The sequence below is a fragment of the Cricetulus griseus genome, chromosome 2 (assembly GCF_003668045.3).
Source record: "Cricetulus griseus strain 17A/GY chromosome 2, alternate assembly CriGri-PICRH-1.0, whole genome shotgun sequence".
In the NCBI taxonomy this organism is placed as follows: Eukaryota; Metazoa; Chordata; class Mammalia; order Rodentia; family Cricetidae; genus Cricetulus; species Cricetulus griseus.
Window position 1 is genome coordinate 60858871 of NC_048595.1, and position 27645 is coordinate 60886515.

At 42.0% G+C, this 27645-nt stretch overlaps 1 protein-coding gene across 3 annotated transcripts in view; it reads left to right on the plus strand.

Moving 5' to 3' along the window:
- Slc24a2 (solute carrier family 24 member 2) overlaps positions 1-27645 on the plus strand; it is a 232895-nt gene that overhangs the window by 138679 nt on the left and 66571 nt on the right. For all 3 annotated transcript variants that reach the window (XM_035439811.1, XM_035439812.1, XM_035439813.1), the window contains exons 2-3: positions 8364-8402; positions 11165-11273. In XM_035439811.1, the coding sequence (XP_035295702.1) occupies positions 8364-8402; positions 11165-11273 (148 nt within the window). The remainder of the gene's footprint in view (positions 1-8363; positions 8403-11164; positions 11274-27645) is intronic.

Here is a 27645-nt window from a genome sequence, read left to right on the forward strand (position 1 = left end):
TTATTTACCATCCAATAAGACAAACACATACACAGAAGCACTTCTCCCATCAGCTTTATACTTGGTATTTGTGTATTTTGTTGTTTTCTCCAAAATGCATTTACATTAACACTTATATTTTTAAATATTCAAATTGTGCTGTATTGTATTCATTTGATTCCTGGAAACTCCTCAAATCCAGAGTGTCTTTATTTTTCTGCATCTGTGGAATTGTGTCAGGGTGCTGCAGGGATCGGGGGTGAGCAAGACAAGCAGCATTTCCAAGATAAAAAGTTTAATGTGTAAAGGACAAATACATTGCATTACTAAGCTAGACTTTTACATCACAGAGACCATATGAAAAGTTTTATAATGCATACAATGACTACATTGCCTTGCTTCCCCTGTAGATTTTTGTTCTCACACTTCAGTCTGTGAAGGCTTCTAAAAAAATATTAGCAAGGAACTTTGTGATATGAAAACCTGAGTCATACTTGAATTTTTATCAGTTTTCCTTTTATTGCTTTAAGCATCTGGTTCCTCTTAATCCTCGAATTATTCTATACATTTAGTTTACGACTCTATAGACACAGTCATGTTCTTCATATTTGAATTGTCTTTACCAACATCTCTCCAAATGAGAGAACATATTAAGTCCTGGATTAAAGATCAATCACAACATACGATTACAGATATGATAGTTAGATCCTAGGTAACCTGCTTGGTGTATCTGTAAATATATTTAATTTTAAGTGATGCAACTACTACATTATTTCTTTTTAATTTTATAATAGCATATAATTATAAGTGTGAGGTGCACAAAGACAAAGACACTTGGTCAGTTTTGGTCACACCTAAATTCCTAGAACCTAGAAAATAGCCTGGCATAATATTAAGAGTACAATAAATATTATGAAATAGGTGTTGTTAAATAAATGGATAGATATCTTTATTCACATCTTATTAGTCAGAGTCTCCATCGATGCTTCAAACACTAAGGCTGATTCTTCATTTTCTGAGCTTATTTCCCAGATGGAGAAAGAGCACCAGTCTTTCAAGGGCCAGAAAATTAGGCCTCCATGTGCTTCTATATAAACAACATGCAGAGCAGGATCTGTTCCTGGCCACAGGGTGAGCAAGGCCACTAGACTACCTTCCTCCTACCTATTGCTGAGCTATTGAGTTCTAAAACAAGTCAGCTTGGTGTATGAAGAAACTCATTGGCACTTGTTACATTGTGAAAGTCATAAAGAGTTCCTCTGTGACCCACAGGAGACAAAAATGATATTTTTAAAACACTCTGACAGTTTGGGTGAGACTGAATTATAATTATGAAAGGGACAACTGACAAGAAAATTAATTCCCATACTTTCTCTACTCTCAAGTACTCACTCACAGTTCCCAACAAAACAAATGTGCACCTAATCAATACAAATAAAATCTGTCATCTTAAATTCTGAATGATTACTGTCATTGTCTGGTTTCCATTAGAAGTCCAAGCTCATAAACAGTTCTTATTATTTCCACCGCATTTGGAGTTCTGCTGCTTGCTGCTTGCTGCTTTCTTCCCATGGGTTACTATAAGGAAAATTCCACTTTCTTATTTTCCAACACTGGAATGCTCCAGAGCCCAGCTGTCTGGGCTCAGACCCCAGGTCTGTCATACACTGGCCATGTGACCTTGGATAAACCACCCAACCCCTATCATCTCAGGATCTTAATGTAATAAAGGACATAGAAGTGATTATAACACTTATTAAAGATTTGGTGAGGTATTCCACATATATCTGGCATGTATTGTTCTTTCCATAAATAATACCTATCTTTACTGAATGATGCCTGATTTGCATAAAGTGTCTTTAGTTTGTCCAACTCTAGCATTTGGTGGATCTTAAAAAGAACTCAGGGCTGGGGAGATAGTTCAGTCTGTGAAGTGCTTGCTGCACAAACATAAGGACCTGAGTTTGGATCCCTGGCATCCATGTAAAGAAATGAATATGGTAACTTGCCTCCCAGGATTGCAGAGGTGGAAACAAATGGAACCCTGATGCTCACTGACCAGCTAATCTGTAGTCTTCATGATGATCTCCACCCTCAGTGAGAGATCCTGACTCAACACCTGAGATGGGAAGAGAGTAGAAGGTGTCTTGTGTGAACTTCTAGTCATACAATCACATGCATGTTCCATCTGTAGACATCCGTGTACAAATACGTCACATGCATTACACACACACACACACACACACACACACACACACACACACACACACAGCACAGCACATTCTCTTAGACACTCTTTCCTAAAAATAAGGAAAACGTGAGTCCGGCTCAGTGGTAGAGTACTTGTCAACCATGTACGAGGCCTTGAGTTTCATTACCAGTGCTGCAAAGGGATAAACAAAGTGATGGAGACAATATATGAATGTGTTCTGGTTCCTAACCAATCAATGCCAATGTACATGTCTTATACCAACACCAACAGACTGTGTTTGGTTGGCATATAAAATTGTTCATTAGCAATTATGAGAGTTGCTAGAACAATACAATTCAATGAAGTCAATTAGCATCATCTGGATTTTTCAGGGGGAGGCAAAAGATAGTAGTGGTAGATGGACTGTTAATTCCTAAATTAAATGACTTGGCACTGGTGCTACATATCCTGAGAACAGAAACAGCCTGAGGCCCTTCCTGCCTCTCACTCTATGTTTGTAAAACACATTACTGTCTTCCATGTACCTACTTAATAAGTAAGATTAAGTACTCATTGAAGAAGTGGACCTAAATAATCACCATGACTATTAATTTAACTGATGTCACAGGCAGCTGTGGAGCTTCACTTGCTGACACAGAAGCACACAGCTCCTGTTCCACCTGAGTGATCCACTCAGGCATGCCACCTGGTTCCATTTTAAGTTGCCACAGTCAGAGATCATGGAAAGCACAGAGGTAAATTCTGTCCACAAAAATCTTACAGTGTTTGGGAGGCTCTGCAGAGGAGCTGGGTACAGATGCACCCAACATAGCTTGTCAGTTCTTCGAGGGGTACTAAGACGTCCTATTTAAAGCTCAGAGCTGATGTGCCAATGGAGTGTACAAGATGACTATTTGGTAAGCAAGAAGAAAATACTAGGTTGACTTCTACTTATTTTTATCTTTCAAGAGAGAGTCGGACAGATGGTTCATCGGGTAAAGATGCTTACACCAAGTTTGATTACTTGAGTTCAGTTCCCAGTGTTGAAGTTTAAGAACAGACTCTCACAAGTTGTCTTCACACCTCCACACTGAGCTATGACATGTACACACATACACAACAATAATTATTATTATTTAAGAATAAAATCAGCCTATGTTTACTTAATGGTTGGTAGTAGCAGATAGATGATAATGATATACAATAGGATAGAAAAAGGATGGATGGATGGATGGATGGATGGATGGATGGATGGATGGACAGATAATAGAAAGAAAGGATTGTTACGATAAATCTTTCCGCCAAAAGTCACCCGAGCCCTACTGCCACATGGGCGCTTTCTGTCATCCGCCTGAGTTAGGGCCCCAAACTGGCCAATGACTAGGATTTCTCATCTGCTAGATCAGTCTTAATTATTGTAAACCTATATATTTTATAAGACTTATCTTATAGAGGATGCCTTCCACTACCGCCCTCTCTTGCTGGTGGATCACATGGCGACTCCAGAGCAGAGCCCAGGAGGAAGAGAGAAGGGGCCACTTTCTTCTTACCCTTGTTTATATATGAGTCTCCCTGCTATGTCACTTCCTTCAGATCACCACTTCTTTACTACATTTCCCAGAATCTTCCTTGACTCCTAGTCCCACCTAACTTGCTGTCTTATTGGCCAAACAGTACTTTACTTATCATCCAATAAGACAAACACATACACAGAAGCACTTTCCCATCAAAGGATGGATAACAGGTAGACAGAGGTGTGGATGGTCAAGAGTCAGTGCCCATAAATGCTTGTGATAACCACATATGATCAACAGTTAGCAACATTGATTATATATAATTATATAAGTTTGTCAATAATATTCCACATCTCTCTGTATCCTGATGTTACTCTAGTGTCTGCCTTACTGATCATTCCCAAATTACATTTCCTAACAATCTTAGGAGAGTATAAGCCATGCCTCCTCTAACCTTCTAGTATAACAATCTGCCCTCTTGTATGGTAAACTTTTCAAGTTGTGTAGGGACTTTACTTCCCTCTTTAGCCAAATCATGACTTCTAAGAGATAGATAGCATACCTATGCTTGCCTGTACCAGATACACTCACAAATCATCTGTGTACAGACTGGCTTCTTGCATGTGGGAACCTCTAACTCAGAATTCAGCCAGAAAAGGAAAGCACTCCAAGTGAGCTTGAATTCAGTATGGGCCTACAGCTTTCTGATCCCATGCTCCTTTTTCCACCCATGTGAGCAGCATCCTACAAAGGAAAGCATCATAGAACACTCAAGTTTTGAGATTCTCTGGGTTCAAGTCTGCATTCTATCTTCTCACAGTCTTCAACCTCCTGTGAGAGCCTTGGGCATAGGAGATATGAGATGTTAACCTCACCTTGTCCATGCTGTGTCTTCCAGAAGGTACCGGGACTAGGTCAGGAGCTAAGTCAAGAAAATAGACTCTGTTATGTCGTCTCCTTCCATGGATGCCAAGCTAGGACATGCCTAAATGGCCCTGCCTAGATTCTAACTTAATTCACCTCCCTCCACCCTAATCAATCGACTTGCCTACTTTCCAAAGAAGCCACTCTACTTCCAAGTCTAATTTATGCCTCAAACTACTTTAAGCTGTTATCCCTTGTCTTGTTGAAGTTCTTCAGATATGTATGTCACCTAATATTCACAACAGCACTATATGTCAGATATTCTTATCCCCATTTCACAGATAAAGGAGCTAAACAATGAGATAACTTCCTCAAGGCCATATAGCTGAGAAGAGACAGGACAAAAAACAGGAACACCAACACTGGCCCTGAATTCCATGTGATACCACTTCTCAGCTGACTTGATTTCTTCTCTTGTACAATGATCTAAAAAGTAAAATGATATTCTCTATCTCCAGGCAATATATTGTCTACTCTCTCCATTCAGGGTTTATCTATTTTCAGAACTCTGTCTACTGACCCAAATATTTCATGATGATGGAGATGGCCTATCCAAACAAATGATCAAACTACTTTGCTTCTAGAATGTTAGCTTCTGTAATAATATTTTTACTTGGGTCATTTCTAGCCTTTCTTCCATCTGATGTCTCTGCAAAGCAGAACTGTTACAGGGATATTCTGTCATCCAGGGCTTCCAGCTTCAGCCAGGATTTTTTTTTTTAATTCTTATTTTCCTGAAGGACTGTCAGAGAGTATGGCATGAGTACACGGTCCGAAGTCATCTGAATTTTCACCTCTTCTTTCTTTCACTAAGCAATTACTTAACTTCCCCTCTGTTGATGTCTTGAGGACTATGCTGGTACTTGGTAGGAGGAGGAGCCAGGAGATGGGTTTCCATCTAAGAGGTGGTAGGACTTCTTTCCTTCCTTTTTAGTTTGAGGTTTTATGCCTGTTACCTCCTCTTCCCAATAGGCTTTGAGGTTTATCCACCTTTATCTGGGAAAGATTATTTAAATGTGTTTTTATTACAGAAAAGTACATTGACACAAAAGGTACACACCATTATTAATGATTGTCATTCAATCAAGTCACCTCTTGCTCAGCCTTCTCAACCCTAGGATGTTAAAATTATGCCAGTTAAATGTTAGATTCACATTTTAGTTACTAGAGTATCTGGCTTTGGTCACATTTATGAATATATATAAGTTTATCTACATGTGCTTTATCTTTACTGCTACCTGGTCTTTGGTATACTTCACGGTGCTTGGCAGAAGGTTTGAAATAGAAGTTAATGGCTGTTGCTGAGGCATTCAGAATGCCGCTCTCTCTCCTCTGTCCTACACCCAGTCACTGGCTCAGGAAACCATCTCTCATTTTCCAGACCTGTGACTGTGGCATGTGAAGTCTTCACGGTGACCCACGTGGTTGTATAATTTGCAGGTAATTACAAGTCAGGCATGTCTCACTGTGTGATCCAAAGCAGCTGTATTATGCAATATTTGCCTCATTTTCCCGATCCAGAAAAGAACAGAGGAATGGTAAAGCTGTGTATAGAGTTCCATCAAAACCCCATGTGCCATACAGTGAAACCATTGTCCAGCCAGTGACTTCCCAGGATCAAATGGGCCGGGGGGGTGGGGGGGACAATTTAAAGACTTGTGGGAGATTTATCTCTAAAATTCTCCCAAATGGGTTAAAGGTCTTATCATCTGGGGGCAGAACACTTTCAAAACAGTTATAAGTAGCTAACAAAATTCCCATGTGCAAGTAATATTTTCTCTAAGAAAGACAGCAGATAGTACATGATCCCTGTTGCTCAAGTCCAATGCAGTCACCACACGTCTAACCTGGAGTAATGATGGAGGGGACCATTTACATTGACTACAAAGTTGAATTGCAGAAATTCTTTTTAACACCCTATCCTGGTTGGGTCCTGTTACTATAGGAGAGAAGGGCCTGCTTTGGTCACCAAAACCACAACCTAAGACCCTTCAGAATGTCCTTTAAAGAGTTTCTTACAAGAGATAATGGACTGTGTTTGAATTTAGATTATTTTTAAAGCACACTAGAACACTAAGGTTGAAGTCTTACTGCTCTTGCTTAACACGCAAGACAATAAATTTCTAAGGTGTTTGACCTGAAAATAAATCTGTGACACCAATGTCAACCCAATTGGCCATACACATGTCATACAATGGTACACAGTTTCTTTGTCACTTGTTCACTTTCAGTGTCACTAAAGTCCCTTCACCACTGAATTCCAAACTCAATCAGTAGCACACTGTCAGGACTGAGCCTAAGAGAAGTGAGCACTGGGCATCACCACGGGGTGGGGAGTGGTCTTTGTCACATGTTACACTTCTCAGCAGACTACAGAAAAGTGGCCCATCAGTCCAAGTGGACTCATCTGCCATGTCTGTGTCACCTACATTTACATGTTGTAACCTGATGCACATGCATGTCTGCAAATCATAAGTGAAAGAAAACTAATGGCATCAACTTCTGTTGACATTAAAGAGCAGGACATCTCGTAAAGGCTCCAGATGTTTCTCTGTACCCTGTTCTTTGCAGAATCTGTGTGCTGGGCGTGTTCCTTCAGCTTGCTTACTATATAATCCCTGTAGCTTGTAAGAGAAGAAGTCAGTGAGGTAAATATTTTGTTCTTTCATTCAGACCAAAATGTAGCTTGGGTTTTTTTCTTCCTCAAATACTTTTGTTACATACGTTTTTAAAAATCAAACTCTCGGCTGAGGATATTTCATCTTCTGATGCTGCCCTTTGTTCTTCTTAGGTTTCATTCTTCTCTTATGTTCTGTGGTATCGCTGTGATATCAATCTAGCTCATAGTCATGTGCTTCCCGTTTAGCCACAAGGTATAAATTTGCTAACTGAAAAGGCGTGCTGTGGCAGCTAGTCTCCATGTATGTCCAAAGGCTGAGCTAGCTGCACTGGAAAATTTCCTCAGAGGGTTACTCTGTAGTATGTGGAGCCATTTGTTGAGCTGTCTGATGTGGAAGAACAAAGCAGCTGCTTTAGAGAAATGGGCTCACAGGGTGTCTTTCAGAGCAGAAAGAGAAATCAAAGGACAACTTCTGGTCCACTTCCATTTCCAAGCTTGTTCTTGGCAGCTAGGGCATCAGAGATAGTTTCTTGTAATACTTTTCAAGAAGTCACTAAGAGATAACCCCCAAAGAAGAACTTATAGCAAATATACTTATACCCATGGGCTGTGCTGGGAAATTATCTCCAACCCAGAACTTGTCTGTCTGTCTGTGTCTGACACACACAAGTTCTACATGGATCTCTGACAATGTTTGGAGACAGAAGGGAATATACACTGCGTTGATTTCAGAGTCCAAAAAGGTATTTCAACAAAATTAAAGATCATTAAATATTTGATTGAATGTCTGTGAAATATTTAATATCAACTTTATTAAGTAACAAATTTATTAGTCTTAAGAATTATATCACACAGAGCCGGAAAGATGACTCATCTGTTAAGAGCACTTTTATTACTAGACATCAGAGTTGGAAATTCAAGTTTGACTTTTCAAGGGAGTGGGTCATATATCTAAAAAAAAAAAAAAAAAACAAAACAAAAAACAAAATATCAACTGTGTACCTCTACTTTGACTTAACTCATACCAGAAGTAGAAATAACACTCTCTATATTGGTGATTGTTATTAAATGTAAAGCCTGTGTAGGATTTGTTATTTACTTCTTTGTGTTTTGTTTTTGCCTTTTCCTTATGCAGTCATCTACAGCTGGGGACAAGGAAGAGCCAGCTTTACCGGTAGGGAGCAGCAGCCCTGCCAATTCCTATGCCTGTGGAGAGTGTGTGACAGGGGTGGGAAGGGAGCTCTATGCTTGCAAACCTTCCTCTCCCTTGGAATATGTGTAGTCTGATCCACTGGAGGGAGGGGGTATATATTTCTGTTCTACAATTAGTAACAATTGAACTCTGGGATTCACTCATAAATTATTTCTGGTCTTATGTTTCAAAACCTTGAATTCTTTCTTCCATTGGACATGAGCTTTATTAAGTGTTGAAGGGGTGAGAAATGTCTAAATTACATTCCAAGGGATGCTGGCTGATATGTGGGGACAGTGTGGGATCTGATGCTTGAGAAATGTTTTCTCTGTGTGTCTGCATGCACACCCCCCTTTGAAATGCTGCATGAGAAGTAAAGATTCAGTATTCCAACACTGCCTGAAAGAATGCTTAGTGTCTTCCATAGACATAATTCATGTCTAAAGAAGATACACACAACAGAGTTCTTGTGGTTTTCCAGAATAACAACCATAGTAGCAGTGGTTATTGTGACAAATTACTAACAACGACCACATTTTCAGTTGCTCTCCAATTAACACATGACATTTCATATTGTGCTTTCTGGCAAGGAAATGACCTTGTGAGATTTTTTGCGTTCAACAAACAGTTATTACATTTCCACTGGATTTCAGTCTGCTACCTTTGCCCCTAGAATAATTTGAACCTTGCTGATCCTAATCCCCTATAACTAAATGCCACAGTGCATTTGAAAATGTTACAGGCTTTTAAAGATGAAAGGGATAACCATGAAAATGTTTGTGACCCTGTAATCTTGCCTTCCATTAACACTCAAAGCAAAGACATGACATTCACTGAGTGCCCAGAAGATACACTAGACTCAGACTCAGGACCAAGGTACAGCTCGAACTCCAAGCTGCTTTTGAAGAGCTCAAAATGTCATTCATCATTCAGACACCAGTATTCTCCTTCATTCATCTGCAAACTCTGATGGGTTGGGAATGCAGCTTTACTAAAATAGGAATTATAATAAAAATCACTGCTGATTTCTCCTTGTATTATATTCTGAGGTTTTGGTTTTGGTTTTTTTTTTTTTTTTTTTTTTTGTTTTTTTTTTTTTTTTTTTTTTTTTTTTTTTTTTTTGTTTTTTTCGAGATAGGGTTTCTCTGTGGCTTTGGAGGCTGCCCTGGAACTAGCTCTTGTAGACCAGGCTGGTCTCGAACTCACAGAAGTCTGCCTGCCTCTGCCTCCCGAGTGCTGGGATTAAAGGCATGCGCCACCACCGCCCGTATATTCTGAGGTTTTACCCACACTTCAATCTTGCAATAGGTTTTAGGTTTACCACCAAATTTTTGAACCATAAACCTTAGTAAGTATTTTATGGTGTAAGAGACATAAGGCCAGTAACTTGGAACTATATTTCTTTTGTGTTACACAGGGTTGATATCTGATGTAAGTATTCTAAAGATGAGTTATTCTAAGGATGGGTTATTCTAGAAGACCTCACCCTGTCCAAATGTGTTTAATTATAGAGTCTCATGGAATATCTGTGATGGAGAATTTTGGAAGACTTGGTGAAAATGGGGTTTTTTAATTTTTCCAGACCACAGAAAATTTTCTTGTCAAGTTTTTGGACCAAGAGTTCAATTTTTTAAAAAGATCTAAATCAGACATGGGGGCATATACCTTTAATTACAGCACTCAGGAAGAATAGGTAGGCAGATTTCTATTAATCCAAGGCTAACCTGGCCTACATAGGGAGTTCTAGGACAGCCAGGGCTACACAGAGAAACCCTGTCTTGAAAAATAAAACAAACTAAAAGAGAAATTAATCTACTTACAGTGGGTCTCCTCCTCAAGTCTGCCTCTAAGTCCCCTGTGCCCACCATCACAAAGCCAACCACAAAGAAGAATGTAATGTCTAGTCAGGATTAAAAAGCTGTCCAAATAAAGGAGGTTTGGGTGGCTTTGGTTTGTTTTAAGACTGTTTGCTTTTGAAGACAAAAGTAAAAGTTTGTTGGTAATCCCACCTCCTCAACCTCGCAAGGGTCCTCATATCTTAGTTCCAGCTATTGGAGTAAAATATCACAACCCGAAGGACTCAGTGCCATGGAAACTTCCTGGAAGCCAGGAAGGGTCTGTATGAAGTCACTACAGGAAACTCCCTTTCAGGTTCTCACTTAACATGTACCACAGAACTTTCTGGATCAAAGGCTAGAGATAGGAACCCCAAAAAACATGTAAGATGATATAGATGTAGGCATGTCTGTTGACACAGACACAGATACAGACAAAGATCTTGCTGATAGGATACACAATCCAAAAATTTTAAAGACTGTCTGCTAGGTTATGAAGAGTCTTTAAGAAAAGCAAGCCTGGAATCCACACCTGTATCCAACACCCTTTGTCTGTGTGACCCAGAACCTCACTTCACTTGTCAGAGACTTCAAGTTAATACTAACAGTGTTGATCCCATGAGGCTCATTCTGAGAACTTAATGAGTGAATGGTGTGAAGCATGCCACACATTGCCTGCCTTATACTAACCTCTTTTGTTAAAAGGGCACAGAGGGTGGGAAAAATGGATTCATGTAGTAGAAAAGCCACATCCTTGGGACATTTGAAAGATACTTTGAAATTCTTTGGTTCAACTCTATATGATCGAATAATGGAAATGAGTGGCCATAGGCTGGATGAGGCTACTTTCTGGGATGCACTTGACATTCATTTCTGAGAACTAATAGTGTCTTTGGTTTCTCTGCTCAGGCTAAGCCGCGCCTCCAACGAGGTGGAAGTTCTGCCTCCCTCCACAACAGTCTCATGAGGAATAGCATCTTCCAGCTCATGATACACACCCTTGACCCACTCGCTGAAGGTAACCATCAGGCTTTGGTTTGGGATTGTTGTTTTGGGAAGAGAAAGATGTCAAATGCTTTGCTTTAAAAAAAAAAAAAAAAAGCATATTATGGTGAGGTTACACGCACCTGTCAAACTCCTCTTGGTTAACATCGTTAGTTGAAACCTTGACTCTGCCATGCGCTTTATTCACCACTGCTCAGTTCCTGGCAGGGTGGTTTTATACCAGGAGTAGAATATGAGTTCCATGTACTGATTCTGTCTTTTGATGCCTCTGGCATAAACACAGTTTGTTATGAGGCAGGGACAGAAAGGTCTCCCTCCTGTCCAGTATTTCCCTTTATCACTTTCAAAACAAAATTGTTTGTGAAGATAAATTGTGTACCTTAAAAAGAATAGGAAAAAGAACTCTATTCCTGAGGAGGTCTATGAATGATTTAGGGAATGATGTTCTTTGAAGACCAGTGACATGCATGGTACTTTGGCAGGTAGGTTGGGGTAGCATCTAAGCATTCAAAGAGACTAGTGTAACTCCTTGAGACCAGTCATTGGAGACCTCTCAGGGCAATTGTAAGACCTATCATAAAGAAGCCAGTATTATGTCTTTCCAATTTTACTTAGTCAAAAAGCCAAACCTACCTTTTTTTTCTTCCATTGCATTAGGTATCCTAAATATGATTCTTGTTGTAGGTAGAATTTGCTAAAAATAAATAAGTGATCAGATCTCTGCCATGAGCATGAGGTTCACACAAGTCTATCCTTCCATTCCTGAACCTTATCATCCTTCCCAAGGAAGCAAACAGAGACTGTGGGATGAGTAGACTAAGAAGTAGGCACGTGTCACTGGACAGACAGGGGGGATCTGATTGTCTGTCATGTTGCATACATCAGATATCTTACCGAAAATCAACCTCTGCCAAGATCTTTCCAAGATAGAGGTACTCAAGACTTACATGGTATAAAGGACAACTGGGAATCCAAAGACCAGCTCCTCAGACCCTGTCTATCCCATTGGACACAAGCATCTTCTTAGAATAATAAGTGAAGACCACAGGTCACATCCCACTTCAAAACACAGAGCATCTCAGTTACAAAGCACCCATCTACTCCTAGAGTAGACTTGTCATGATGCTTCCCAAGAAACCATGCTCCACACTCCTGGTTTTAACTGAAGGAAGTGATCGCTGTTGGGACAGCCGAGATATCATCACTCTGTTCACCCAATGGTCCAGTTGATAAGGGAATTAGACACAACTTCTATCCTTCCTTTCTCTCATCCCCAACAAAAGGAGGAAGGAATCATTTTCACTTACTCCTACATCCTGCCACTATGCAGCCATGTGACTTCTGGCAAGTTAAGGTCTCTCTCTCTAGAATCTGGCTTCTTCATCTATCATAGCACTTTTCTTTATTGGACTCTTTACAGTTGACAGCATTTTCATGCTCATGAATTTATGATCCATCACAACACTGCATTATTCTCCTTTGTATGACCAGCAGAGATCCCAAATGTGCCTACTGCTCACCCTTTGCCATCATGTTCTTTTGGCCATCTTTTTGCTTCCTCTGCAGCCTTAGAGCTGGTCCTCTTGCATAGCTTCCTCCTGTTTCCCACACAGCAGCCCAGGTCATCGTTAAAAGCCAACCAGGTTATGTAACCACCTACTTAACAACCTTCAGTGGCTTACTAGGGTTCTTAGGAAAACTGTGAAACCCTCACCACAGTCACCAGGATAAGTATCTCATTGCAAATTTGGTTGGACTTGTTTCATTTAGTCGTGTGGGGGTCTCATATTCAGATAGTTGCTCTCACCAGTCTTACTGTCTTAGCTGTTTTTACCACCAGAACATTCTTCCTTCTTTCCACCCATCTCCCACTTTCCCTTGATGTCCCCCCTCCCACCCCTCAGCCCTCTGACCATCCAGCACAAACCAGGGCCTCCAACCTTCACCTATGCATGCTCCTCTTCCGCTTTCCTTTCAGCACCCATTGCAGTCCGAGTGGTTGCTTCCTAATGTCCAGGGTCTTGAGAGCATGGGTACTGTGTCATTCAGCAGTTGTCCCCAAAGCCTAGCAGAGCACCCAGCACATCATTGCTACTAAGGCTCAGTTCTAAAGTCTCCTGAAAGCCAATTCAGGCTTGAGGCTGTCAAAGAATTGATCATGGGCTATTTGGGGACACCATCTTGTCTACCTCTGTTGCCCTAGAGAATCAACTGAGAAAAGAATGGTTGTTTCTGTCCTGGCTCTGCCATGGCAGCTGCTGAGGAGTTTGATTTCTGAAAAGGCAATATTATATGGTAAAGAGGAAAGGCCCCAGGTCCAGACATTCTGACTCTAGATCCCACATCTGCATTTACTAGCTATGTGACCTTGAACAAGCTACCTGTCCCTATCTCAGTTTCTTCACCTATAAAATCAGAATGATCATGATGTCTGCATTGTAAAGCTATATAAAGACTGAAGGTATGAATACACAGAGAATGCTGCCAACATACTAACCGGGTTTGGGGTTGTTCACATACATTATTGTGATGAGCTAGTATAGTGTGTGGGGTGGGGGTGGGGGTCAAGCTTTGAGGTGTTCAAAGGATTGTCGTCAAAAACAAGCTTTCCTTTTCTATCCACTGTCCACCCCAGTTTTCTCCAGTCCCCAATTCTCCCTCAAAGAAACCATTATCAAGTTCTTGGGGCTCCTTTCAGAGAAATTCTATCTTAAGTAAGTGTGTGTGTGCATGTTGTGTGTCTGGCTATGTGTGTTGTGTATCTGTCTATGTGTGTGTTGTGTGTATGTTGTATGTGTGTTGTGTTTATGTTGTGTATGTGTTGTTGTGTGTTGTGTGTGTTGTGTGTATGTTGTGTGTGTGTATGTGTTGTGTATGTTGTGTGTCTGTGTGTTTTGTGTGTGTGTGTAGTATCTGTGTGTTGTGTGTCTGTGTGGTGTGTGCTGTGTGTTGTCTCTGCAAGTTGTGTGTCTGTGTGTTGTGTGTGTCTGTATTTGTGTCTGTGTGTGTCTGTATGTGTTGTGTATGTTGTGTTTGTGGTGTGTGTGTGTGTGTGTGTTGTGCATGTATCTATGTGTGTGTTTGTGTGTGTTCTGTGTGTGTTGTGTATAAATGTGTGTGTCTGTGTTGTGGTATGTATATGTGTGTGCGTGCTGTAAGCGCCTTTATCCACACACAGGTCTGAGAAGCCTAAGTGTCTCTTCAATTGGGAGGATTCAGTTTCTGAAAGGGCTTGTTTTTGTTTTTCTGCTTGGAGGGGAGGTTGTGTTTTGTTTCTGTGAGATAAGGAAAAGTGAATCTGGGTTGTCTCTGAGTTGGGCCATCAGTGATTTTCCAAAACACCTGGTCCTTGTGGAGCTAAGCTGCAATTAAGCTGTTTGCTCCTGCTGCTGTAGCAAGAGGCGCTTTCTGAATCTGGGCACCAGCTTTCAAGGTGAAACCTCTCCCTGAAAGACAAGGGCTTCAGGGGCATGAATCTGAGAGATAATCAGTTCCGGACTTGAGTGACTGAAAAATACAGAAAGCACTTGGACGCTTTAAAATTGCCCTATAGCACAAAGCCGAGAAAACAGCTTGCTCTGATATGTCCCCCCCCCAAAAAATCACTTTCCATTTCAAGAACAGCCAAAAACTTAACCCACTGCTTCCCCAGAAATAGTCACCTTTCTTAGTATATGTTTTGACACTTGAATTTTCATGTCCTTGTGCCAAGCTACAATCTTTGAAAAATATAAAACATGCCAGTTCTGTCCCCAGGCTGACCCCGTTAACACTGTAACAGCTTCCATATGCAGACAGTTCTCGGTGCTCCTGGCACTCACCTGGCTGGGAGGCACATTGGCACCACTGGTGCGCAGCCAGTGTTCACAAAGGGAAGGGCTCAGTTTGACTGAAAACATTTAGAACAGATGACCTGTAGGAACAGGCCTGGAGTCTCATCAGTGCCACACAGGTGGGTTGACTAAGCCATGGCTAACATCCTCCATCAGCAGCTGGCTTTGCCTTTAGACCTGAGTCCCACAACCCAACTGTGTGTGTACCCACCCTCCATTGATAAATCACAAAGCACCCAAGTCTCAGAGCTTGACTATATGATGGGGATTTGGTTTGCAGTCAGCTGGATGATTCTCCAATTCCACACAGTGTCAATGGAGGTTTATTTAGTGATGTCTATCTAGCCAACAAATAGGTTGGAAGATCCAAGAGGGCCTCCCTCACACATAATCTTTTAAAGGAAGATCTCTGACTCTCCATGTTGTCTTTTGTCCTGTGCCCATGGCCAGATGTCGCACTTACTGGCTAAGGGTTCTAGGAGTATAACTGGGAAGTCCGGCCTGGGAAGTCACAGAACCTCACTTCTACTATATCCCTCTGTCAGGCATCACAAAAGCTGACCCAGACCATGACGAAGGATACGTGGCTCTGCTTCCCAGTAGAGCAATACCAGAAGGTTTGAAACCATCTTTTAATTTAACACAGTCTGTTTTATTCACCTGTTTGTGATTGTTTGGTGTGCCAGAAGCAATCCACACTTGGTGGAGTGACAATCCATAGTCAGTCTACCAAACAAAACTGACCTGTGTCTTTTCGGGAACACAAAACTATGAGCATGCCTTGTTCATGAATACAAGGTTTCAGACTCAGCCTAAGGCTCTTAAGATTGCTGAAATAGACCAACACAGAAGTATTGCTGCTAGTTCCAGGCTAATCTGGGTTACAAAGTAGGACCCAGTATCAAAAACCCAAAATGAGGACAGAAGAGTAAGAGAAAAATGATTGAAATACAATTTATTTTCCTTTATAGAACAGTCCTGGGGAACCAGAATTCTCAGTCTTTGAGGTTATACCATGCCTGTCTGAACTTATTCTTCAAATAAACTCACTGTTCTGTATTGGTTTTAATGTTTTTTCTAAATAAGCCACCTTTATTAACCTAAAATATGAGGTGCTGGGTGGAAGTACCTCTGCCTTGGATGTATGTGAAAAGAAACACACATATTTGCAGGATGCTTACTGCAGACCAGGCACTCTGCTATGAGCTCTGTGTGAAGCAGTGTCACTCTCCCCTGGACCCACTCCATCATGCAGAGGACACAGACATCGAAAAGAGGCCAAGTCTTGCCTAAAGGTGGCACAAGAATGAAATGGTAGTGCCAGGATCTGCCTTTCTCAAAGTCTGTGTTTGCACTTCATATATTTGAAGCTACTCTTGTAACTTTCCAGACAGAAACACTTGTCAGGCAGGTGACTCCCTGTCTCCCAAAGAGGAAGAGGTACTGCAATGTTCTCTATCAGTCAGCCTCCTGTCTTCACTGTATTCGTGGTGTAGGCAACACACTAAATCCTGGCAACTCCAGCACATTCCTGGATTAGGCATATTCAATTCAATTCATGAGGTCGGGATTTCCCACACATATTCCCTCACCCTAAGACCTAAAGGCACTCCCTCCCACCCACCCCACGCTTTATCATTCCCCAGCTCACCCTCCTCTCCTACCAGTCTGTGTCCCAAGCTTTTTTCCTCTCTTGTATACAAAGCTACCCCTGGTCTGCCTGTTTCGGGTGACATGAAGACTATTTATACCAGAAAAGAAACCCCATAGCCAGCTCTGCATGTCAGATTTCAATGACAGAGGGCTTGTCTTGCATACACAAGGCCATAAATTCAATCCCTCAGCACCACAAAGAGAAAAGAAAAAAGGCACGAAAGGGGAGAGGCAGAGTTCAGCCAGATTTATATTTGGGGAGTAAGAGAAAGGGAAAATACCCATAACCCAATGCTAAATTTCTGAGAAAGCCCATGACCTAGTGATTGCATTGGAGAACAAAACAGGTGGGATGACATCAGTACACCTGGGTTGTGTGTGATCCAAGAATCAGACTGCCTGGGTTAAAATCCTACCTGAGCAAGCCACTTGACACCATTGGGCCTCCATTCTCCACCTCATTAAAATAGATTGTGTATACCACTACACCCATACTTATGTGATTAGAGTTAGGCAGCCTCTTCAGGCCTTAGTTTCCTCGGATATACAAGGAGATGGTGAGAGAGCCACTATTGAAAGTGGCTTATGGTAAGAATCCTATGCAGTAACTCCTCAGGAGCTGACAAGGGGTGCTCTGTGCTTACCAGCAATTGCGATTTGTTAAAGAGTCAAATGTCATGGCATGTAATAGACTCCAGTGAATTTAAGTTTTTTAAAGATTTCATTACTCATATTTAAACACAGTCCAGTAGTAAATATAAGGCCCTGCTTTTAGGGACCTTGTCACATCACATTCCTCTTTTTTTTTTCCTCTAAAAAAGAAATGCTCCCCAGAATGGCATAGAACTCACAGTCTTCGTCTTCCTGCCTGCCTCAGCCTCAGGAGTTTATCTCTTCTTCATTCTTCCATCTGTAGTTGTGCCCCTCATCTTCATCTCTGTAGGATGGCAGCTGTGTCCCCTCAGCAAACTCCCCACCATTGTTTCTGTATTCTAGGAGGAAAGAGGGTAGGTTCCTTTTTTAATCAGCAAATCATTACAATTCCTACAAGTTGAGTCCCATGTACCTCATTAGAGCCAGAACAGGGCTATGTGACCACCTCAAAGTCCAAAGGAGCCAGAAGCAAACTCTTAGTCTCCCAACAAAAGAAGGGTGGGCTTTGCAAGGACAAATGGTATGTGGGAGTCAGGAAAATGGCACTTATTCTTGCTACTGTCATTGTTACTTAGCATGGCATGAAGTGCCTGGTTTTCCAGAAAAGAGGAAAACTTTCTTCTCTGGTTTTTGGAAAATGACCAAGTACGCTTACAATAAAGATGTTCATGACTGACCTTCTATAGGAAAAAGCATTGAGGGGAAATGGTGCGATTTTCCTGCTCCCAGCCTTGTAAGCTCTGCTGATCTCATGGCTCCTTAGCTGTGTCTCATGGAAGTGAGAATTGCAGATTTGTCTTGAGCCACTCCTGTAAGCTTCTGAAGCCCAGACTCACTGCTCTAGGTAGGAACACCTGTCAGGCAGGTGACCCTCTGTCCCCCAAAGAGGAAGGAGTACTACAGTACTTGCTATTGATCAGTCGCACTCACCACAGGAAAAATTACTGGTAGAGATCCAAGGATAGCATAATGGAAAGAAAAGTTTAAAACAGAATGGCTTTGGTGTTCATGGTAATTGTATGTATTCTAACATAAAATATCAGCATTAAATACATGACAACATTTTAAAAATTACCCCCTGGACCAATCAAGTTATTGGTGAAGTTATTTTAATAATAATAAGAAAGAGTACTAACTATGTAGAGGTTACTTGGCTGAAGGAAATGTAATATAATTATCATTGGCATTAGCAGCCTCCACTCTTTGATCACTTCTGTATAACCTCATGTGAACACCATCACCTCCATTTCCTGGATGTTTACTGAGGCCAAGAGCACTTTGATGGCCTGACCAGGCAGATATCAATCTAGACCCATACTGCACAGTTTCCAAAGTCCTTACCCTAGGGACCTATTGCTAACTGAGCAGGAGTACCAAATGCATAAGATTGTATATACTACTCAAGGAGATGCAGGTTGATTCCTGATCTTTATGGGAAATTGTGGGTATTGAATCATCAGAGAATATTTGTAGCACAGGGTTTTATAGAAAGGTAGATTGACTCTAGATCCAGGCCCTGAGGGTTCCAGACCTACCTAGTTCTGTTCTTCACCAGCTGTGTGAGGTCCTCGTCTCTAAAATAAGAATACTACTATCTATTTCATTGGCTTCACTGGACTGCTTTAAGTATATGTATTGTTGTCTTAGTTAGGGTTTCTATCACTGTGAAGAGACACCATAACCATGGCAACTCTTATAAAGGAAAACATTTAGTTGAGGTGGAAGCTTACAGTTTCAGAGATTTAGTCCATATGGTGTCATCATGTCATGGAACATGGTGGCATGCTGGCAGACATGGTGCTGTAAAGTGGAACCCTCAATTGAGAAAGTAATTCCATCAAATTGGCCTATAGGCAAGTCCGTGGGGGCATTTCCTTGATAATTGCTGTAGGAGGGGCTAACCCACTGGATGTGTGGTCCTGGGTGGTATAAGAAAGAAAGCTGAGCAAGCCATGGGAGGTAAACCAGTAAGCAACATGGTCTCCATGGTCTTCCATAGTCTCTGCTTCAGTTCCTGCCTCCAGGTTCCTGTCCTGGCTTCCTTCAGTGATGGACTGTGATCAGGATATGTAAGCCAAATAAACCCTGTCTTCTACAAGTTGCTTTTGGTCATGATGTTTATCACTGCCACAAAAAAGTAATGAAGTCATGACCTACCTCTGCTCAAAGCATCTCACCAACAAAGCTGATGCAGAGTCCACTGTGACTTACATAACTACCCTCCTCCTGGTCCTCCTTGCCTCTGTCTTCCTTCCTCTCTTCACCCCTGTTCCTGCTACTCCTCTTTGCCTATGTCCCTTCATCTTCCTTTGTCCCTATTTCTCTTCTTTCATTGTTTTCCCTTTGTTATACTTCTCTGACTGCCTAGAAGCTCCTACAGACTCCAAGCAAACTTCCATCACAGGCCCTTTGCACACATTCCCTCTTCCCCTAGACATCGGCATGTCTCCTGTTCTCTTTTCCATTGAGTCAGCTTCCAAATGCTACCTAATCAGAGAGGTTTTAGTTAACCTTGAAAACTGTATCGAAATAAAAACCATGGTAATAAATCAGAGTTCCCAATCTCTTTTGCTCTGCTCTGTCATTTTCCATAACACTTATCACATTAATTTGTTGTTTCCCACTTGTGTCTCCCCTTATATGTCCAATAGGACAGGATTTGAGGCAGGCTGTATTCTACTCCCAGTGCCTGGCTCAAATAGACCCATTCGGTGTGTACCCATGCATGCGCATGTGTGCACGTGTGTGTGCGCGCATGTGTTGTTGTTGCTGTATATGTGTTGTGTGTATGTATATGTGTGCTGAATAGAATGAATACTGGCTTTATAATTTTTTCTTCTGAACGACTGTGTATACAACTGTGCTCTGATGAAGGGCTCTTTTTTTTGTGATCAATAAAGTCCTATTCGTTGTTCATCTTACACCAGTGAGAAGCAATCTTCTGTGCTTTGACTCCCATTGTATTCACAGCCTTTAGCATAGAACCTTTTTGGAGCAGATGCTTGGTGCACCCCCTGGCTGGATGGTTAGATGAACCCTCCCCTCAATCACAGCTACAGGGAGAAACAGGCTCACTCCGCTTCTCACTTCCTCACGAGTCCCAGAACTCTTCCAAATACTTTTTTCTTTCATTTTCTTTCCTTTTTTCCCCTTGATATTGGTCCTTCCATTCCCTGCATTCCATGGGCCTAGTTTTACAAATCAAAACAATTGCCACCACTGCAAGTGTCTAAGAAGCAGGTTGTCTGTGTCAGTCACTCACAGTGCACACCTCCCTCACAGTGCAAACCCCCTGATCCCTGAGCCCTGTAATCAGGCACACAGAGCATGGCTTGAGGTTAAGGTGATCTAGAGGCAGAAAAGCATAGCTCCTCTTCCATTGAGTTGAACTCTTTTCTAAGTCTAGTACTTTCTCCATCCTATGGAGATTAAAAGTTGGGCTTGGATTTTTTTATTTTTTATTAGTAGTACCAGTATGTGAGAAGGTTTAGAACAGCAGCAGGTCCCAGTGGAGTCCCCATATGGACTTCTTGAGGCTGGTTTTCATGATAAAACCTTCAAAATGCTGTAATGAGATGTCGTCAACTGACTCCACCTTCCCATAGGATATATTCTTTGTTTGCAGTTAGGCAGACTCCCCTGTGCTATGCTCACTTCCCCAGAAGAGCCCACAGCTGCTTCACCTTCCTGCAGATTGGCCACACCATGCCTTTTAAATAGACCTTTGGTACCCTCATTTCTTTCCCTCTCTACATGTCAGCCTGATGGTTCAGGTGATGAGAGGTAAGCAGGTGACATCAGTGACCTAAACTGCAGTATGTCTTGATATCAAAGCTTCACAAATGAAAAATGAACATGTATTCTTTCACCATCTTCCTTACACTGTATATCATGGATTTTCCTTTTTATAATCAGCAGAGTTCTTTTGTTTAAAGAAATTCCCAAATGGAAGAGTCGATAGGTCTTTAAATGGGTATAACTCCAAGCACTGAACATCAACTTTCTCACTGTCCCTGATCCAGTACCCTCCCTGTGGCCCAGCAGTGAGAGTCAAAGAACAGACACAACAAAGACACGGAATACCAACAAAGCCACAAAGGACAAAGAATAAACTTGAAATAAATATTTAAAGATTCTGTGGCAAAAATAATTGACACCATCAACCTTCCTGATGAACATAAAACCAAAATAAAAGACAATGTGTAGGAAGATGTCCATTCTTTCCTAATTAAACTCTAAAGGCAGCACAATCCTAATTGAAATCCTGAAAAGATAGTGCCTGAGACTTCCTAATTTGATTTGTAAATTTATGTAAACTAAATGAGGAGAGCAAGAGATATTTTTTTGGGAACAAAGAGGAGGAAAGGAAGGTATGTGGACCATAGCTGAAGAGTCACTCAGGACACATCTGTGTTAAATGCTCTAGTTGAACTCTGAGGAAGGAGGAAACTTGGTCAAGGCAGTGAAGATGTGTCTGGGTGGCCCTTGAGGGACTTCTGGAACCTGTGTGAGCTCTGCTATCCCACAATCTGTGACCTGCTCTTGGTGAAGGACAGGGGAGGGGCCTCTTCTCTGAGTATTAAAGAAAACAGCCCCCCTGCATGCACTTACGTGTCTCATCAGGTGTCCTCGTGCCTATGTACAACACAAACCTTGAGGCTGACGTAACATAAGCCTCTGACACAAGTGAGTGTAGCTTGCCAGGTCCTGAGGTACCCATATTGCTGTTTGCAGCCTGAAGAAGGGCCATTTGGGTAACATTCCTGGAGACCACGAGCTGTGAGAGTAGATTGTAGAAGTGGAGGGAATGTGAATATCTGAGGAGCAGGTTGGTTCAGGGACACTCAAAATGTGGACTGTAGGCTCAACAGAAGTGAGGGCTCCTTTGAGAGGAGTGGACATATTGGATGCCCTTGATTGCTGACAAGACTAGGTCTGGCAGCCACTCCCATCAAAGGGTATGTGTGTACTTGTGTGAGTGTGTGTGTGTGTGTGTGTGTGTGAGAGAGAGAGAGAGAGAGAGAGAGAGAGAGAGAGAGAGAGAGACTCTGTGAGTGCACATCTTTGTGTGAGCCTCTGTGTGTCTGTGTGTATGTGCATTGTGTGTCAGTGTGTCTCAGTGAGTGTATGCCTTTATGTGTGTGCATGTACCTGTGTATGTGTGTATATGTGCCTTGTGCATCTGTGAATCTGTGTGTGAACATGTGCTACGTGTGTGTGTGTGGTGTGTGTGTGTGTGTGTGTGTGTGTGTGTGTGTGTGTGTGTGTGAGAGAGAGAGAGAGAGAGAGAGAGAGAGAGAGAGAGAGAGAGACTCTGTGAGTGCACATCTTTGTGTGAGCCTCTGTGTGTCTGTGTGTATGTGCATTGTGTGTCAGTGTGTCTCAGTGAGTGTATGCCTTTATGTGTGTGCATGTACCTGTGTATGTGTGTATATGTGCCTTGTGCATCTGTGAATCTGTGTGTGAACATGTGCTACGTGTGTGTGTGTGGTGTGTGTGTGTGTGTGTGTGTGTGTGTGTGTGTGTGTGTGTGTGTGTAGAAGTTAGAGGTTGATGTTGGCTGTCTTCTTCTATTGCTCTCCAACATTTTTTTGAGGTAGGACCTCACTGAACATGGAGCAACAGTTGTCTAGAGTGACAGGCCAATGAGCTCCATGCTCTTTCTGTCTCTGCCCCTTCCCAGGTGCTGTGATGGGGGGATGGATGAGCTGCCACTCCCAGCTTGTATAGGTGCTAGGGTTCTAAACTCAGGTCTTATGCTTGGGGAGCATGCACTTAACCCACTGAGCAATCTCCTGTCCTCGGGAGAGTGGGCTCTTTGAGTTTCGACTCCATGTCACACAGCTGATGGTCATCTGTGGGAGTCCCTTAGCAATGATGCTAAGAATGTAGAAGTGTTTTGCCTCTGAGGAAACATATTCAAAAACATTGTGAGTGCTAACAGCCAACCAGGCCTGATGTTTGGCTTGAGAGCTGAGACATTTGCACCCACACAGGGCTCTTGTCCACAGTACACACGCCCATCATCTCTGCACTGAGCCATCTGTCTCTCTATTTTGTAGCCTTACAGTTCTCTAACATATGTGAATGTCAATGAGGAGCTGACGTGAAGATTCAACTTCCTTGAATTCACTCTCTTGCTGGGTTTTCTTTTTTCTTACCAGATACTGGAGCTTGTTATTTATTCCTCCCAGCTTCTGGTTTTTTAAGGAAAGAGCTACAAAATAAGCTTTTACATATTTTCATTTGATCCCCAAAGAAAGTCATTTCATGCCTGTTGCGTTCAAACTATGGCGGTATCCCTAGGAGCAGTAGTGTGACCTCTCTTTCTCTCCCACATTCTACCTCAGTGTAAATTAGCAAGAAAAATGTTTGCACTCAGCCTCAGCCAGGGAAGTGACTCGGCAACAGGAGGGGAAAGCTGCCTGGAGAAGAAAATGGAACAACAGGCCACGGTTTAATAAGGTGACAGTAGGAAAAAAAAAAAAAAAAAAAAAAAAAAAAAAAAAAAAAACCTCCAGATAGAGGTGAGCAGGCTATTGACAGGACAAATTGGTTAACCCCTCTTTTACGGGAATAACAAAGCTTACTTCTGTATTTGAACATCAAAGATGATTGAAATGGAATCACTCCTTGTGCGGTGCACATTATAAGTAAATATCAATTAGGGCATAAGGGAATGTGGGTAGTTTTATTGAAGTAAATGCTTCTGAGTATGGGAATGACTTCTCTCTCTCTCTCCTCATCCCCTCCCAAGCCAACAATTTATTTTGATGACATTTGAGGTTCAATGTAGCATGAAGGAGATAGACTATAATGCTCAAGATTGCATTGTACCTCATTTGCTTCTTTGGAATTTGTGCTCCAGCAGCCCCTCTTTCAGAAGGCAGGACTCAGAGTTCCAGAGATGAAAAGCAGTTTTCCAGACAGTCCTTGGACACAGGAGTGGAGCAAAGGACAGAGGCAATTCTGAAGGTGAAAAGACATTTTCAAAATGCAGATTCATTTTGATGAATGAGCATCACCTGTAACGTAGGCTGTTCACTGGTCTCCTTCCAACGGAAAGGAATTTGAGTTGAGTGACTACACTATGTTTAGTAGCAAGATGGTCCTTCCTTCCTGTCCCATCCATCTGGGAGGTGCTCGCCACTATCCTATTGATGCTGATCCAATGGAGAACATACAACCTCAAGTGGCTCTCAGGTCCATGTCTTTCCTGACCTTACATGACCAAGTTTGCCAGATCTGGCTTCTTCATTGCAGCCATCGAAAATCATCCCTTCACCCACACCACACTGTCCTTCACAGGTTGTTGTGCTCAAACGAGACTATATTATATGCTCATGTGAACATACATGATTTTGAAAAGAGCCAAACAACATCATTACTTATGTAAAGCTCTCAGGTCTACATCAAATTGGCGAGGCAAGGGAGACTCATGCATTCACCCCTCCATTCACAAAACTTTTCTGTCACGAGCTGGCATGAGTGACAACACCGTTCAGAACATTTTCTTTTAGGAACTCTCACTATAAGCAAGTTTCTGGGGAGATATAAACCAATGCCTGTGCCAGACTACTTGTGAACAGCTAGCTCAATGCCATGGTCAAACCTGACCTTTGTTAATAAGAGTTGCAGTATCTACACAGTTACTTCCATTTGATTTCCAGGGTGGCAGTTCTCATGCCCAACTAGTAGTGGAAAGAGCTTTGCTTTAACTTCAAAGCCTTGTGGCCAAAACATTTTTCATGAGCAAGAGTTAAATTCAACAGTACACAGTGGCTCTCATGTCAGAAAACTTTTGAGAAGAAAATTCTCCCCTGTGATAGAGAGGCTTGGCAGAGCTCAGCAGGCTTGGAGGCAGGAGCAGGAAACTGAGAGATCACATCTTCAAATGCAGACAAGAACAAAGAGCGCCAGCTAGCAATAGAGTAGGACTATAAGCACTCAGTGCCCACCCTGGGTGATATGCTTTCTCCAGCAACACTCCACCTTCCAGGAGCTGGAAAGATGTCTTAGTAGCTAAGAGCACTGACTGCTTTTCTGGAGGACCTGGGTTCAGTTCCCAGCACCCACTAGGTGGTTCACAACCATCCAGTTCCAGAGGCTCTGACATCCTCTTCTGACTTCTGTGGGCATTGCACACACATGGTGCACATACATACATTCAGGCAAAACATTTGCACACATAAGTTTTTTTTTTTTGAAAAGACACTACCTTCCAAAGTTTCTACAGCTTCCCCCAAATATTGCCACCAACAGAGGAGCAAGTATTCAAATAGTAGACACGTCTCTCATTCAAACCACCAAAGACAGCTTCTGGAGAGGTTAGGCCCACCAACAACTCAGGAAGAGTGTGGATGCAAATTACAAGACAGAAGAGTTCTGAGGGTGTAGCTAGCACAGCAGTAGAGAACTGAGAAGAGTACTTCTAGGTTCAGCCCCAAATACTACAAAATATATCCTCGAATTTTTCTGTTTTCACTTGTAAAGGAACCTGTTTGGCCATGAATGACAGCATGGCTGATTTTCTGTCATTCACCTTCTAGTTGGGCAGAAGTTGTCCTGGAGCTGCACAGTTGGAGCTTCTGTGTCTACAAATTGCTCCTGTCTTTTGTGCACAGAGGAAATTGTGTGGCATAGTACCTCATTTGTTTCTTTGAAAGGTCCTAATTTCACCTAGAGTGTGTATCTTTAGTATGGTCAGCAGACAGGAAAAAAACTCTTTTCCAACACAGTGATAAAAACCTAGAAAGGCAGTTGCTGCACTAATTTTAAAGCCTACTAGAGCATCCTTGGGCTACCCTTAGGATCTGCTGAGCTTAGAAGACTACTGCATTCCTGCCTCCTGCTTTGTCATATTTGCTATTTAACTTCAGGTATATAATAGGCTACCTGTGAACTATAGCTCAATCCTGTCCCTTCATTCCATCCATCTGTATGGTCCCTATCACATAGAAAAGTATTTGAGATTCATGTTAGCCTTCTTCCAACTTTAAATCAGTCTTCTAAGTTTGTCTTCATTTGTGGTGCTTGTTTCTGCTATGGTCAAGAGCTAGGTAGTTAGTGAAATAACAGCCAAGGCAATACTATCCAATAGAATATTTCATTAGAAGGAGGTTGTTTCTCTTAGTTACTTCTACATCAGTGGCATTAGTTGCCATTCTCTTGTCTTTTACCCCTGGAATCTGCTCTCAGATCCTCTCATTCTCACATTCTGACTTACTCTTTGCCTTTATTTTCTCTTGAATGAATGATAAGATTTTGTTTGTTTGTTGACATCTCTCCCATCGCCTACCTCTGAATACTTTCCCTATAGATGCTTCATGCACTGGAGGGTAGAAGCCTGTCTATGCTGGCCCAATATCTGCATATACTATATATCTGATTCTCTGTGTGGTGCAAACCACTGGGTCCAGCCAAGCCCCCGGAAAAATCCAGGAGCGTGCCCAAGATGTCCTCCAGCCAGGATGCAGTATCTGCTGTTCTCAGCAGTGTTTTCCCTCCTGTCTTCTAGGTGTTGTCTGTGTACTGAGGTCTCACTCCTCTTACGCCTCTTTTGCATGATGTAACTCCTCCCACTATGGAAGCAATGAATGGCATCTTAAGAGTAATGCCACATTTTTCTCTTAACATACTTCCTCCCCACAGACGCTGAAGAGGGTTGAACCTGCAGAATTAGAGAAGCAAACTGAAGAGAATGTAGGCAGCAGTACCAAAGACAGGGCTAAAAGGAGACAATCAGAGCACTTTAAATGGGGGTTCAATTGTTGATCACCTACAGAGCACCAGGAACTCTATTGGAGGCTGAATTAACAAAATGAGTGCAGTGGTTCCTTGCCCTAAAGCAAACAGGTTATGATACAAATGGGTTGTGGTAGACCTGACAAGCACAACAGCAGAAGCAAGTATCTGACACAGACAAGCAGGAAGACAGTGGCTTATGGTAGGGTTGGAGGCACTCAGGGAGTAATGCCTAGAGGAGGGAGCCTCAAAGCATGGTTTTGGAGGGAGAAGTAACTTGGGAGGAGCAAAAAAAGTTCCAACACAGAAAGATAGTATCGTAGGGTTAAGAAATACTGGGTTTTCATTTTGTCTTTTGAAAATATTACCCTGCTTTAAAAAAAAAAATCAAAGAAGCTACTGCAGTTTGACAAGTGGTACGAAAAATCAGGAAAGCAGAATTTAAATAAGACCATTGCAGCAATACACACAGACCTCAGGTAAAGGGGATGGGGCACAGAA